The sequence below is a fragment of the Engystomops pustulosus genome, chromosome 4 (genome assembly GCF_040894005.1).
Source record: "Engystomops pustulosus chromosome 4, aEngPut4.maternal, whole genome shotgun sequence".
Classification (NCBI taxonomy): domain Eukaryota; kingdom Metazoa; phylum Chordata; class Amphibia; order Anura; family Leptodactylidae; genus Engystomops; species Engystomops pustulosus.
Window position 1 is genome coordinate 209,115,925 of NC_092414.1, and position 15,209 is coordinate 209,131,133.

The window sequence follows — 15,209 nt, forward strand, 5'->3', positions numbered from 1 at the left end:
CTAAACACAGGGAGAGACAGAGCAGCAACTTAGCAGCACAATAGCTCAGTAGTAACCTTTCACCCCAGCAGGGAGATGCCTTCATAGAAGTCTACAAACAGTTTTGACCATAGAAAGCTGAAGAAAGTGTTAAGTATTATCACCCGAGAGATGTTTAATCAGACCTTTGTGTATATTGTCACCCTTTAAAGATCTCAAAGGTCCTGGAATAACACTAGATGCACCTTCATATGCTCAAACCGCACCTAGAATCCCTTTAAATAGCCAGCAACTGCATGAGATTGAAATAACAAGACTACAGGGTCTAAAATGTATTAATGGTCCATTGCACCATGCAGATGGAGAAGAGAAAATAGTGCTCATGACCCCTTGACCTCTACAATGATCTCTATATAGATAACGGACCCATTATTACATCTCTGCTGACAATAGTCAATAATTACTACATGTGCATAACAGACCTCAGGAAATATGGCCACCCACAGTATCATGGAAAGAAAATTATAAATTTTAAAAAATCTACAAAGAGAATATAAAAACAAAATCGAAAATGTTGATATATTTCATGTTTAAAAGGAAGCTCTGGTATACTTTAGGCAGTTGTGCCAAATTTATTGTCAAGCATGAGCCATAGTGGCAACTCTAGTCCGCCTTGTGTTCTGCTTACCCTCGCCTTCTCTGTCACCCGTTGTAGCTTTCTTCTGGTCTATTTGCAGTCCCTTGGGTCTTAGGTTGTTCAGGCGTGAAATGTTTATGTTTAATGGGCCAGTGTGCCCCTACCAAATTTGTCTCAATCGCAAACCTTCCCCAACTGGAGAAGCCTGAGGGTTGGGGTTCCTCACTTGCTCGTCCTATGTAAAGCTATGTGTTCTTCGTTCATTAATTCTGCCCCCTCTTTCCTGTGCTTGGCCCTTTTTTTCTGCATTCTGTTTTTGACTATACTTGACCCCAGGTGGTCCAAGTGACCCACTTGAACCACTTGCGACCAGGTGGTGGCCATGTGATTTTAAGGGGTGTATACTAACACTTAATTAGCCTCAAGTTAAACCAATCTGGTGGCACATCCTATAGCTTGTGATAAACCCTTCCATATCCACGGATAATAGTCTGTCTTGTAAAATGTACTGCAAATCACATAATCCATTTATCTAAATTTTGATTATATTATCTCTACAGACCGCTATACATAAAGATTTTGTGGTGAGGGCCCATGGAAAGGGTCAGGCTACACTAACGGTAAGCTGCAAAATACAAAGAAATATCTAAGTGTCTTCTAGTCCAAAGGACAGAAAGGTCTTCATGTATCCCCTCCATCAACATGGGGTTTATAATCTCCTCCTTTGATCTTTTTGAATGGTCCTATTTCTGTTCTAGGTGACAGCCATGTACTATGAGATGGTGACGGTAAAGGAAAAAAAATGTAACAACTTTGATCTTTCTGTTACTGTGAAGGACGAGCCTTATGGTAAGTTGTCCTATAGTGTAACCTGTCAAAACTATTTGTCAAGGAAATCCCTCTAGAAAATGACAGTTTCCATTGGAGAGTAGGTGGTTCACGTGAAACAGGATGACTCAAATTAGCTCTTTATGAGGATAGTTCACCTCTAGAAAAGGAAGGTTCCCAGTATGGGAGGCGGTTCTTCTAGAAAAGGATGCCTCAACTCATGAAAGAGGGATTGCTCACTAGAAAATGACAGTTCCCATTGGAGAGTAGGTGGTTCACGTGACACAGGATGACTCAACTAAGGAGAGGGATGGGATATCTTCAAAGGATACTGGTTCTACAGCTCTAGAGAAGGATGATTTAGATCTAGAGAATGATCGCTCAACTCGTGAGAACTATGGTTCATCTCTAGAAGAGGATTATTCAACTCTAGACAGAGATAGCTTAGCTCTTTAGGAGGATAGTTCACCTCTAGAAAAGGAAGGTTCCCAGTATGGGAGACAGTTCTTCTAGAAAAGGATGCTTCAACTCATAAGAGAGGGATTGCTCACTAGAAAATGACAGTTCCCATTTTGAGGCATATGGTTCCCCTAGAAAAATTAAAATTAGTTCTGTAGAGAAAGTTGTTTTTGGATATCACAAAGGATCGTTCACCTTTAAAGAAAAGTGATTCCGCTTTAGAGCATGATGATTAAATGCTAGAGTAGAATGGTTAACCTCAAGAGTATGATAAGCGCAGGGAAAGGGCTATAAGAATGGGGAGTCCTACGGGTTACCCTGTTGACTTTTAAATTCATTATAGATCATTTATTGATTCAATAATGTGTGTTCATGTACAAGGTTTCCACCAGAACATGGTTCTAGACTTGATACTGGAGCTACATGCTCAAGTTCCGAAGGAAAGGGATTTTATCAGTGGCCAACCCGACATGTTATCCTCTCCACCACTGCAATTGGTCCTGGGACAGTCTAGAAGAGGCAGCACCAAACTGATGGACTCTTAAAGTAACTTCCATGTGGTGGCTTGCTTATAGTCCACGGACATTTCAAAAGTGAGCACTCCTCAGGGAATAGATTGTCATCATCACAATGCCAAGCCATTTGCTGTGGTATATCTCTGAGTTTGGTGCTACTTCGAGTGATTTTTTGGCAAATGATGGCCTTGAAGAGTATCTGGTTTAAGATTCTTTCCCGAGACAGGATGTAGAAGGAGTTCCACCATATGGTATTGTAAGAGGGCAGGTAAGACAGCCCCGTTGAGTTCTACCTCTGCTGCACGACTACAACTCACGATTCACTTTTATGATTTTTAGATTTAAAAACATGTATTAAAAGTGGTGTTTTCTTTACTATGTTTCAGTCAAAAGACCGGAAGGGGCCCTCGGGACAGTGTCTATTACCATTTGCTTCAGGTACGTAACACCAGAGCTTAAAGGTGACAATAAAATACAAGGTCAAAGGCAAACATGATAGTATGGTAATAACTATGCCTGGTATCTTCTCAGACATCTGAAACCCGTGAACGCCACAATGTCCATCCTAGATATTTCCATGATGACTGGATTTTCTCCCGATATTGAAGATCTGAAAGGGGTAAGTTGTAACTAGGTCACAGAGTTTTTGTAAATAGGAGTCCATCATCTTCAGTATTCAACAAAAGATGTGAAAGTTTCTAAAAATTTGGAACCAAAAGTAGATCGTAGGGGATCATCGAACATCAACTGCATGTTGACCACTTGAAGTTACCCTAGATCTGTAGTCTTTGGCATCCAGGGTCCAGGGTCACAGGGTTTTAGGGTTTGTTTTTCCCTTTATACCTTGGTGTGCAGGACCTTTGGTTGACCACATGATGTTTTTGTCAATCAATAAGACAAAACTTCTGTTAGCCACTTCCAACTCAATTGGCACCTGGACTGGCTTGATAGAAAGAAGGGACTATTTACTGGAGGTGGGCTTATATTAGGACCACTCGTGACCATACCATGAAGATGCAATTACCCTTATGGCCGTCCTGCAAAGGCAACCTTATATTCCTCAACTTTTCTTTGAGATTTCTCTGTATTAGCCCATATGTAATGCATGACTTTAAATCCTGAGGGATGGTGCCGAGGGGATAAAACCAAGATATCTTCCCTGAGATTTCTCTTGTCTTCCCGCAGCTAAAAAACAGAGTGGACAGATATATTTCTGAGTTTGAGATCAACAAAGGGGAGTTTGATAAAGGAACACTAATCATCTATCTGGACAAGGTGAGGAGCAGATACTACAAAGGGAAGTCTAAATAGGAAATGTGTTATGATTGTGTATAAGTCACATGGACATTCTTGTGTCATCTCCTTTAAGGTGTCTCATAAGGAAGAGGAATGTCTGAGGTTTAATGCTCATCAGTATTTCAATGTGGGGCTTATCCAGCCGGCGTCTGTCACAATCTATGACTACTACACACCAGGTACATGCCCGAGCAAGGGCAGGGTTTCTTTACCCAAGCCACTTTAAGACTTGGGCATTCTCTTAATTATTGTCTGTCTCTGAAACTAAGGAATGTAAGGATAACTGCTATGTATGTGTATGGTGCCCAAACAATACCAACATATAGTGACCATGTATCAGATGGGTACTTGAAGTCAGAGAATTACTTCATCTGTAGTGTAGTTTCCTAATATATAAGTATTGGTTGGTTCTTAGCTAATCTTCTAGACTTCCTCTAGCCCCTCTTCCATAGGTGAAATCTTGTGAGCGGTACAAATAGTTGATCTTCACTATAATCAATGCAGATGATACCATTTAATCATGTTTTTTAATTCTCTTGTAGAAAGTCGTTGTACTAAGTTCTACCACAAACGTGAGGGTGACAAGATGTTGGGTACATTATGCCAAGGAGACGTGTGCCGCTGCTCTGAGGGTATGACAGTCCAAAAATACAAACTACCATATATACTCAAGTATAAGCCTAGATTTTCAGCACATAATTTGTGCTCAAAAACCCTAACTCGGCTTATACTCGAGTCAGCTAAAAAAATAAAGTCAAAACTCACCTTTCTGATTTCACCCGTAGGTTCTCTGCTGTCTCCGATGCTCCAGTGCCACCTCGGCTCCTTCGGATCCTCTTCGGGTTCTTCTGCTCCTCTTTGGGAAGTTCCGCTCCTCTTTGGGTCCCCTCGAGATGCCAGCGGCTCACAAACAATGACTTCGGCAAGCGACTGACGTCATTCTGTGTGCCGGCCGAAAAGAGACCCGAAAAGGAGCCAAAGATGAGCGGAAGAATCCGAAGAGGACCAAAGGACCCATGGCGGTATTGGAGCATCGGAGACAGAAGCGACCTATGGAGGACATTGGAAAGGTGAGAACAGTGTTTTTTTTCTACTACAGGGGCTGGGAAGGCTGTATACTACAGGGGCTGGGCAGGCTGTATGCTACAGGGGCTGGGAAGGCCGTATACTACAGGGTCTGGGAAGGCTGTATACTACAGGGGCTGGGCAGGCTGTATGCTACAGGGGCTGGGCAGGCTGTATGCTACAGGGGCTGGCAGACTATATACTGGGAGGCTGTGACCAATGCATTTCCCATCCTCGGCTTATACTCCAGTATATAGGTTTTCCCAGTTTTTTGTGTTGAAATTAGTGGTCTCGGCTTATACTCAAGGTATGTATAGCAGGAAGTGTAATCATCCAGATACTCCACTAGGATGAACTAGTACTTTTACTCAGCCTGTGCCTCTTGTTTGGCTTTGCTCCATGGCTCTATCACCACAAGTGCGATCACTCCTATCTCTAACTTTTGGAGACATGGATATCACATCTTGATTCATGTTTATGCCAAACAGGAAACTGCTTAATGGCCCAGCAGACCGGAGCACAATTCACCCCAATGGAGAGATTCAGTAAAGCCTGTGAGGCTAAAGTGGACCATGGTGAGATACTTGACCGTTACACTTAAGATTTATACCCAGTCCTTGTGTTGTGATTCTCTTGAATCATCATTTTTTTCTATCTTTGCAGTGTTCAAGGCGACTCTGTTGGAGGCTCAATATGGAAGTGACTTTGACAAATACGTGATGCACATTACAGACATCTATAAGATCGGTAATGTCACATCAACATCTCATTATGTAGGCAACAATAGATTGACAAGTATAGATATACAGACAGTCCCCGGGTTTGTATGTAAGTCGGAACAGGTATATTTTGTAACTCCAGTCAAATTATTTTTTTAGTCCCTGTGACAAATGGATTTAAAAAATTTTTGGTTGACAAGAGGACAAGGATTAACAATAAAACTTCATTGTAGACACCACACAGTAGATTATTGAGGTGGGACTGAAGTGCAGTAGATTACCAGCATTCAGTGGGTAGAGATGACCGTTTGTAACTAGGGGTTGTCTCTAAGTCAGGTGTTTTTAAGTGGGCGACTGCCTGTAAAGGCAACCAATAGATATCAACATCTTTTTTGATCCACCCAATTGCCCAATTTGACCCTGAAATACAGAAATTCTGGAGAACCTTCTTTGGCCAACCACCAGTACTGGTTATACAGAAGACCAAAGTCTTATCAAATCTGATCCAATCTTCTTCCCAGGGATGTGTAGCTTAACCTAACCCCACAGAGTAGGCTGTAACATGGACGTTACATATCGATATCAACCTGTTTGTTACAGTGGACAGAAGGCAGAAGAAGGACCCAGTGCAAGAAAAGTATGTGTACCCGTAGCTACAGAAAAGCTGATTGGTTTAGCATGAGGGACTCATTATGAATTTTCTCTATTTTCTCTAATTCTTGAATTTTTCTAAAGTAGATAAGCCCGAATTAGGAAATTCAGCACAAAATTGTGAACAGATCATATCTAAGGAAATGACTGAAAACGGAACTAGATGTGATCTGCAGGTCAACATAAGCGTTCTCTCTTCGTACAGGAACAGACGCAACTGCTCAGGGGAAGAGACGAAACTTCATCAGCCATAGAAAATGTCGTGAGACCTTAAAACTGAAGGAAGGACTCGATTACCTCATATATGGAAAAATCAAGGATCTATGGCATGACGGGATAAGGTAGGTGAACGCGTAGGAGAATAGGTATACAAGGGACATGGGTAAGTGGACACAAGTAAATAACAAAATCAGACCTATGACAATTGGATATTGGAGAGTCCATAAGGTGGACCTCACAACAATTTAGAACAGGTCTCCACTGCTTGTTGCTTCCTCAGCTTTTTCAATAGCTTGAAGAGCTCCAGATCCTTGAAGTTGTATGGAAGGCCAAGCCATTGATTTGAATGGGATCTTGTTTCCCCCTTGCCAATTTATGCTAATGAAGGTTGATCTTGGCTGTACTGTTAGTCAACCAGGTGTGCCTGATTTCCAGAGGTGTATTGGGCTGACAAGAACCAAAAGCTTCTCTGTTACATAAGAAGATACGTACTGCATGATATACATGGCTTGTGATAGGTGATGCTGATTACATAATTTGATACCGTTTCGGCACTGGTATACTCTAACCATAGGGACAGCCCATACAGCCACCATAAGGTTCTTTGAGAAGAGGGGCCCACACCCAGTTGTAGCCCCCTATTTAATGGTGTTTGAGCCAGCACTGACTTATAGTATTATCAAGCAGTTCCTATAATGGACTTCATTTAGTTCTATGATAGCCACCACCCCTTATGTACACCACTGCCATCTCCACTAAATGTACCCATGTTTCAAAAATTAAGTACCTTTGTATCTCCAATATGTGACATTAGGGTGACATCTTTATTTCTTATTTCATTCCTAGCTATTCCTACGTGATTGGAAGCGATACCTGGATTGAGTGGTGGCCAAATGAGAGAGAGTGCCAGGAGCCTAGGTATGGAACCATCTGTGAAGCCTTCCATGAGGTGGCCGAACATCTCCAGGTGTTTGGTTGTCAAGACTGAAGTCATAGTCAATCTTAAGGGGCTACACTACAGACACAGGACATATATGATCACTAATCTCTCATTTATTGTAGTTTCAAATATCACGTGTTATACTTGGTGATTTGTGTGTGATGTTCACCAAATAAAGTCTGTCAATAAAATAAGTTCAATGTCCGTTATTTTAAAGAAGAAAAAATTATGGTTATACATTTAGTGAAAACTGCCCATCCTCATCTAGAGGACCACTTGTCAATGTCATTTTTGGTGTTTCTAAGAGATTTATTTGGTGTTGAAATGTTTTTGCTCCAGTCACAATAATTATAATTTTAATACAAAAAGTTTTCGCTGCACACTAAAATGATGTCTATGAAGTGTCATGGGCTGTGGCAATCTACTGAAGTGTCCTAGACTATACCCAACCACTGAGATGTCCTAGACCATATCCAACCACTGAGGTGTCCTAGACTGTACCCAACCACTGAGCTGTCCTAGGCTGTACCCAACCACTGAGATGTCCTAGACTGCATCCAACCACTGAGCTGTCCTCAACTGTATTCCACCACTGAGGTGTCCTAGACTGTATCCCACCACTGAGGTGTCCTAGACTGTATCCCACCACTGAGGTGTCCTAGACTGTATCCCACCACTGAGGTGTCCTAGACTGTATCCCACCACTGAGGTGTCCTAGACTGTATCCCACCACTGAGGTGTCCTAGACTGTATCCCACCACTGAGGTGTCCTAGACTGTATCCCACCACTGAGATGTCCTAGACTGTACCCAACCACTGAGGTGTCCTAGACTGTATCCACCACTGAGGTGTCCTAGACTGTATCCCACCACTGAAATGTCCTAGACTGTACCCAACCACTGAGGTGTCCTAGACTGTATCCACCACTGAAGTGCCCTAGACTGTACCCAACCACTGAGATGTCCTAGACCATATCCAACCACTGAGATGTCCTAGACTGTACCCAACCACTGAGCTGTCCTAGGCTTTACCCAACCACTGAGATGTCCTAGACTGCATCCAACCACTGAGGTGTCCTAGACTGCATCCAACCACTGGCATCCCACCACTGAGATGTCCTAGACTGTACCCAACCACTGAGGTGTCCTAGACTGTACCCAACCACTGAGATGTCCTAGACTGTACCCAACCACTGAGGTGTCCTAGACTGTACCCAACCACTGAGGTGTCCTAGACTGTACCCAACCACTGAGATGTCCTAGACTGCATCCAACCACTGATGTATCCAAGACTGTGACAATCCATTGACAAGTATTCCCACAAAGACAAGTTTCTTAAATGTACTCATGATAACAAAATAACATATTCTCTAAGTCACTATTAACAAAAATGCAGCATTTCACAGATATAAGTCCAACCCATGTCTACCAGTCCTAATGTACACAATTTCAGTTGCCCCTAGGGTCAGGGAAGCTATCTTGGACTTCTGTGTGACAGCCGTGGAGCTGAGTTTCTCTCTTTTTGCTCCCAACACTTTTGCCCCACCCCCTACAGTCCAGGATGGAGTTCACAGACGCTCACTTTCTGCTGGCAAAACAGATCATGAGGAGAGAGAAGCTGCAAGCTACAGGCAGATAAGCTATACGGGGAAGGGGAGGCAGGCACAGGATAAGTAGCAGAGCTACTCATCATCTCATCTCATCTGTCCATCTCTCTTTCTATGTATAAGATACTATTGAATGTTCAGAAGGTAAATAAAAGTGTATATAAACCTGTACCCTGATAATCTAACCACATTGTCAGCTCACAGCATGTGATAGCACTAGAGAGATCATGAAGTGTCTGCTTAGAGAGTCCCCACACTCTGGAATCTTACACTGACCATCACTAAGTCATAGGAGCTAAAACAGCAATAACACTGAGTAACATTGTAAAGTAAGGGGTTAAAATGATCTTTATTGTGTAAACATAATTTGGGGATTTCAAATCTTGGGAAAACCCCTTTAACTGTATACATCCACTTAAGTGTCCAAGACTGTAACCATCTACTGAGATGTCCTAGACTGTATCCAACCAATGAGGTGTCCTAAAGTGTATCCACCCACTAAGATGTCCTAGACTGCATGCCACCTTGAGATGACCTAGACCAGTGATGGCAAACCTTTTACAGACCGTGTGCCCAAACTAGAACCAAAATCCACTTTTTTATTGTGAAGTCCCAACATGGCATTTTAAGCAGTAACTTATTGCTGTTTTCCCACATCTTTCAGTTCTATCAGCCCCCTGAGGCCACCAATCATTGTAGCTTCTCTCCAGGATCTCTCTGTACAGGAAGAACAGTCGCTCCTGCAGGACGACCTCCAAAGATGATGCAGTTCTGTTAACACCTTCTTACTTTCCTTGCAGTTCCAAACAGCCAATAAAGAGTCACTTTAAAATAGCGCATCTCTCAAGTTGCCTGGAACTGCGAGAAGATTCAGTGTTTGGTGAACTCTGTCCTTGGACGAAGGCCTGAATGCCAGCTCTGGCACCTGTGCCATAGGTTCGCCACCACTGTCCTAGACTGTATCCACTCACTAAGAAGGTGTAGACTGTATCCAACCACTAATATGTCCTAGACTGTATCCAACCACTGAGATGACTTAGACTGTATCCAACCACTGAGCCGCCCTAGAGTTTAATCAACCACTAAGATCTCCAGCACTGCATCCATCTGCCGAGGTGTCCTTAGACTTTTCCTAACCAATGAGGTGTCCTGCACTGTATTCAACCACAGAGGTGTTTTAGGCTAAATTCACATTTGCAATACTTCTTTCAGTTACGCATTCTATTATTAATAATGAGAAAATAGCACAGCAGCCTGTGTCTGTTTTCCCGCTATTAATAACATATGCATAATGGAAAACGACAGAAGGTCAATTGAAATCTGTAAAGTATTTAAAGGAAACCGAACATAAGGAATCTACTATCAGAAGTTAATCTGACGGTAGATTCCTCCTGCCAGCAACTGCTCTAATCTGTGATTTAATAATCCTGGAAACTAACCTAACTTGTTAAAATATAATTTTAGAAATATGCAAATTAGCTGCAGAGGCTACTGGGGCGTGTACTAGGTGTACACTGGGCGTTAGTTTGTGGGTACATCTACAAGTACTCACCTCTCCCTGGTCCTCTCCTGAGCAGTTGCAGCATTACTATTCCAATGTGCCATGGTCTGGGATCAGAAGAGGAGTGAGGAGAGGTGAGTTTTCACTTATTTTTTTGTTTATTATTGGTAGATGTTGCCACTCACTCTTATCTAATCCAGTGTGATGTTCAGGGCACATGTTTATTCCCTGATTTTTTTGGGTGACTTAGGAAAGGGCATTGACCTCATAAGCCGATGGAAAGGTTTACCTGAGCAAAAAAATTGTATGATGAGTGAGTCAACCAATAGGTGGCATCATCTGAGCCCACATAGTATATAGATAAACTCGAAATGGAAGCAGCCTGGCATTGCTCCACCTTGGTTGGTAAAACATTTGATATCCTGACTACCACACGAGGGGAATTTGGCTCAGGCTTGTGTTGATAGTTGCCATGTTATATAATTATTGTGTATATAAGGCTTTGCATAGAGTGATCGGTCATTGTATTCGTGTAAGTCTAGATCCACTGTGTCAATATAGACTGAAATGTTTGCTTCCAGCACATATTAATATTAGATGAAGTGGACACAGATGCCTCCAGCACCAAACAGTCATTTTCTACAGCAAAGAGGCTAAAAGGCGCATGACACAAATTTATTACAGCTCGTACAAGGCATACAAGATGTAATTTGGGCATAATTCTTGGCGCAGACGCTAGAAATGGTCACTTCTACCATGGAGGGGGTGGTGCTGTTGGCCAACCCCTTAGTCTGTTGAAAATAGAAGAGCTATTAGAAGAACAGCCTGAAAGCCTCCTGATAGATGAGATGGGGGCAGCATCATACATTGGCGAAGTTAGCACCAACCTATGATCAATGTGCCTCTGCATGTACCCCACTCCAGGGTTCATACAAGGAGCCCACAGAACCATCAGGATGGGAGCATGTTTGTGTGGATGAATGGGCCAGAATCCCTGATGACTTCTTTCTCCATACAGGAGGCGTCTTGAAGCTTCATCACCAACAAAAGCTTCTGTACAAATTATTAATTAGATCTCCACAAGAGCGTTCAATACTCTATCCTGGGTCATTTCTCATTGTTACACATAATTTTGAACTTTTCCTCCCCACCACCATTGCCATCTTCTTGCAGTGTCCTATAGGTGGTGCTCTACTGAGTGTAACATACAGGTGCACGGCTTGTAATATCCATGGTCATGTGATGTCACACAGGTGCAAGGCTCATTACATCCCTGGTCATGTGATGTCACACAGTTGCATGGCTTGTTATATCCATTGCCATGTGATGTCACACAGGTGCACGGCTCGTTTTATACCTAGTCAAGCAATGTCACACAGGTGAGTGGCTTGTTAAAAACCTGGTCCATTGATGTCACACAGGAGCACGGCTCGTTATATCCCTGGTCATGTGATGTCACATAGGTGCACGGCTCGTTTTATGTCTAGTCAAGTGATGTCCCACAGGTGAATGGCTTGTTAAAAACCTGGTCCAGTGATGTCACACAGGTGCACGGCTCGTTATATCCCTGGTCATGTGATGTCACACAGGTGCACGGCTCGTTTTATACCTGGTCAAGTGATGTCACAGAGGTAAATGGCTTGTTAAAAACCTGGTCCAGTGATGTCACACAGGAGCACGGCTCGTTATATCCCTGGTCATGTGATGTCACACAGGTGCACTGCCGGTTATATCCCCGGTCATGTGATGTCACAGGTGCACAGCAGGCTATATACCTGGTTTCGGTGATGTCACACAGGAGCACGTCCCATTATATCACAGAGAGCAATCAGATCGATATGTTATAATGAGGCATGCACCTGAGTGACATCACATGACCAGGGTCCAATTCTTATACACAGGAAGTAAACAATGAAGAAATGGGACAGAAAGTTGTATCACTTTTTGTCACATAAAAAAAATCAATTATTTGCTGAAAGTGGACAACCCCTTTAAGGTAAAGAGGGAAGACTTCAGTGATTAAAAGGAAACCTTTGCTGTAATAAGGATTCACTGTTGGCACATTAAGAGAGGTCACTTTCGTTCTCCTATTAAGGGAAAACTCTGCTGGAACCACTTTGCAAATAAATCTGGTGACCCTATAAAGGTCATATTTATCTTAATCCTTTCCGTGTTGAGGAGCAGTGGGGATCTACAAGTCCCTGCTGATGGGAACCCGTCCAGCTCTATTTGCATATTGTACCTTGGCAGCGGAGCCTCCTGCTATTTATATAGGACGGAGGCCATGGAGAAGATTTACTATATAATCCTGTCCACATCAGGGACCCACTTCATACCCCAGCAGAGCCGGGACCATGGGGTGCACAATACTCGCTCTCATCCTGCTGGGATTTCTGGGGGAGTCGTATGGACAAACACGGTGAGTATTTATATGTGTATGTTGTATTGTCTCACATCATAAAAAATATCATCAATTACAAGTTATGTATACAATATATATATATATATATAATTCTCGATATATCACTACACCTGCACATGGGTTGTGCCTTTTATTGAACCTTAAATGGAACTGAGGTGCAATACCATATGCAACCTGCAGACAGGTGCGGCACCATTTTCATTTTTATATAATCAAATAACAAAATATTTTGGAACAAAATGTTGAACTAAAAGCGATTATTAAGAAAGTAACAATCAATCCAAGTATCAATGGTCACCTATTACATGGAGGGTGGGAGGTCTCCGCACCTTATACATGTTCCTTCATGTTCATTTACTCTTCTCCCACTAAAGCTTTGTAGATAATAATAAGATCAGGATTTTCCTTTCCCCAGATGTGTCCTGATCGCACCCAGCGTGGTCCATGTGGATACGGAAGAAACCATCATGGTCTCCGTTGAGGGGCAACCTCTCTCATCTGTTGAGATCAAGGTCCTGGATTTCCCAGAGAAGAAATTCTTGTTGGCTCAGAGTCAGATTTCTATCAGTAAAGACAATAACTTCCTGGGGAAAGCCACAATAAAGGTCAAAAATATGAATAATTATGTATTCAAATAGAATATTTTAATACTCATTTAAAATGATTAGTGTAATCCTTTCTTGCTTATTTCCTCTGCTTTCTAACTCCTTCCAAAAACCTTTACTTGCCTCCATCACACCATCCTTAATTTTTTTTCCTCCCTCCCTTATGATTTCCATCGCCACCTCTCTGCGGCCATGTTTTATCCTCCTTTCCTTTTCTGTTTCTTCTCGTAGTCCACCTTTTTCATCCCTCCCTTTTTCTTCCCACTCTCTTTCTTCCCTCCCTTATTTCCTTTCTTATTTCCTCTTCTTTTCCCCTCCTTTCCTTCCAGACGCTTCATCTAGTGATGCAGTAAATGGAAACATGGGTCAGGGAGTAATCTGCCTTGCAGGCATGTGGAGACTTATAGCTATTGATGCTCCCCTAGGTGAATCTGGGAAATATGCAGCGCTGTTTTGATGTGGTTGCGTCTCATCAGTACAGTGTATGGAACTGGTTTGGCTGAGTGAGAGGCTTTTGGCTAGGGTCAGGTTCTCTCTTTATGGAGAGTTTGCCAATTAAGGCCACCTTTCAGGCATGTGGAGACATATAGACATTGATGCTCCACTGGGGGATTGTGGAAAATATGCAAATACGTTTTCCTAAATGGGACAAAGAAAATCACGCCTATTTTACTAGCTTGTAAAGCTGTCTCCTTGCCATCAAGCATGACTTTCAGGAAGCCTAATCCAGTATATCTATTCCAGAAGAGACCAATTCCCAACTGTAGACAGCACTGTTTTCACATGGTTGCATCTCATCACTACAGTGTAGGGAGCTGCTATAGAAAAGCATCCAGCACACACGGGGATCGATTCTCACAACACTTTATTCTTTAAAAGCATATCGTAGGGTCAGTAGCAACAAAAATTAGCTATTTATAAGATAAACCTCTCTATACACCTTGCATTTTAAATATGTGTTATTATGTGCTTTTAAACATATTCACCAGCTCCAGGTGAGTCCTCGTGACCTGAGTCAGGTGGATGTGACGTCACATGCCTGATGAGGAGCGCAAGTATTTAAATTGAGTTGGATCATACTAGTATGCAGACCATGATTAAGCTACTCTAGCGAAACGTGTAGGTCGGTGGACCTGTGCCCACACTTGGTTTTTCAAGCCTGCACCACTGTCAAGATTTTGTTGCTACTGTCACTACGATATGCTTTTAAAGAATAAAGCGTTGGGAGAATCGATCCCTGTGTGTGCTCGATGCTTTTCTATAGGAATTTGTGGACCTGAGGTTTTGAGGTGTGGCTCCTTTGCACCAGGAAAGATCAGGGGAGGTGAGCTGAACTGTCTAAGTGTAGGGAACTGAATTGGTTGAGTGAGAGGCTTTTGGCAAAGGTCAGCGAGTAAGTACTCTCTTTAGGGAGTGTTTGCCAATTAAGTCTGCCTTTCAGGCATGTAGAGACATATAGCCATTGATGCACCACTAGGGGGATCTGTGAAATATGTAAATACCTTTTCCTACATGGGACAAGAAAAACCACATCTCTTTTGCTACCTTGTAAGGCAGTCCTCTTACCATCAAGCATGACTTTCAGGAAGCCTAACGTGGAACTAAAGCCAAAGCAGTACATCTATTCCAGAAGAAACCAATTCCCAACTGTAGACAGTGCTGTTTTAATGTGGTTGCATCTCATCAGTACAGTGATGGAAACTTTTTTGGCTGGGTTTGGCTAGGGTTAGGGAGTAAGTACTCTCCTTATGGAGAATTTGCCAATTA

The 15,209-nt window shown here is 42.6% G+C and overlaps 2 protein-coding genes across 3 annotated transcripts in view; both read left to right on the plus strand.

The window, feature by feature from the left end:
• Positions 1-7,502, plus strand: part of LOC140128235 (complement C3-like) — a 44,902-nt gene extending 37,400 nt beyond the window's left edge. Inside the window, exons 31-41 of the mRNA XM_072149790.1 lie at positions 1,177-1,236; positions 1,375-1,465; positions 2,805-2,856; positions 2,950-3,037; positions 3,604-3,693; positions 3,788-3,893; positions 4,257-4,346; positions 5,268-5,354; positions 5,443-5,526; positions 6,355-6,490; positions 7,215-7,502. Of these exons, the coding sequence (XP_072005891.1) occupies positions 1,177-1,236; positions 1,375-1,465; positions 2,805-2,856; positions 2,950-3,037; positions 3,604-3,693; positions 3,788-3,893; positions 4,257-4,346; positions 5,268-5,354; positions 5,443-5,526; positions 6,355-6,490; positions 7,215-7,356 (1,026 nt within the window). The 3' untranslated portion in view covers positions 7,357-7,502. The remainder of the gene's footprint in view (positions 1-1,176; positions 1,237-1,374; positions 1,466-2,804; positions 2,857-2,949; positions 3,038-3,603; positions 3,694-3,787; positions 3,894-4,256; positions 4,347-5,267; positions 5,355-5,442; positions 5,527-6,354; positions 6,491-7,214) is intronic.
• Positions 7,503-12,730: 5,228 nt separating this feature from the next.
• Positions 12,731-15,209, plus strand: part of LOC140128238 (complement C3-like) — a 64,610-nt gene continuing 62,131 nt past the window's right edge. For both annotated transcript variants that reach the window (XM_072149795.1, XM_072149796.1), the window contains exons 1-2: positions 12,731-12,834; positions 13,253-13,442. In XM_072149795.1, coding sequence (XP_072005896.1) covers positions 12,770-12,834; positions 13,253-13,442 — 255 coding nt within the window. In that variant the 5' untranslated portion in view covers positions 12,731-12,769. The remainder of the gene's footprint in view (positions 12,835-13,252; positions 13,443-15,209) is intronic.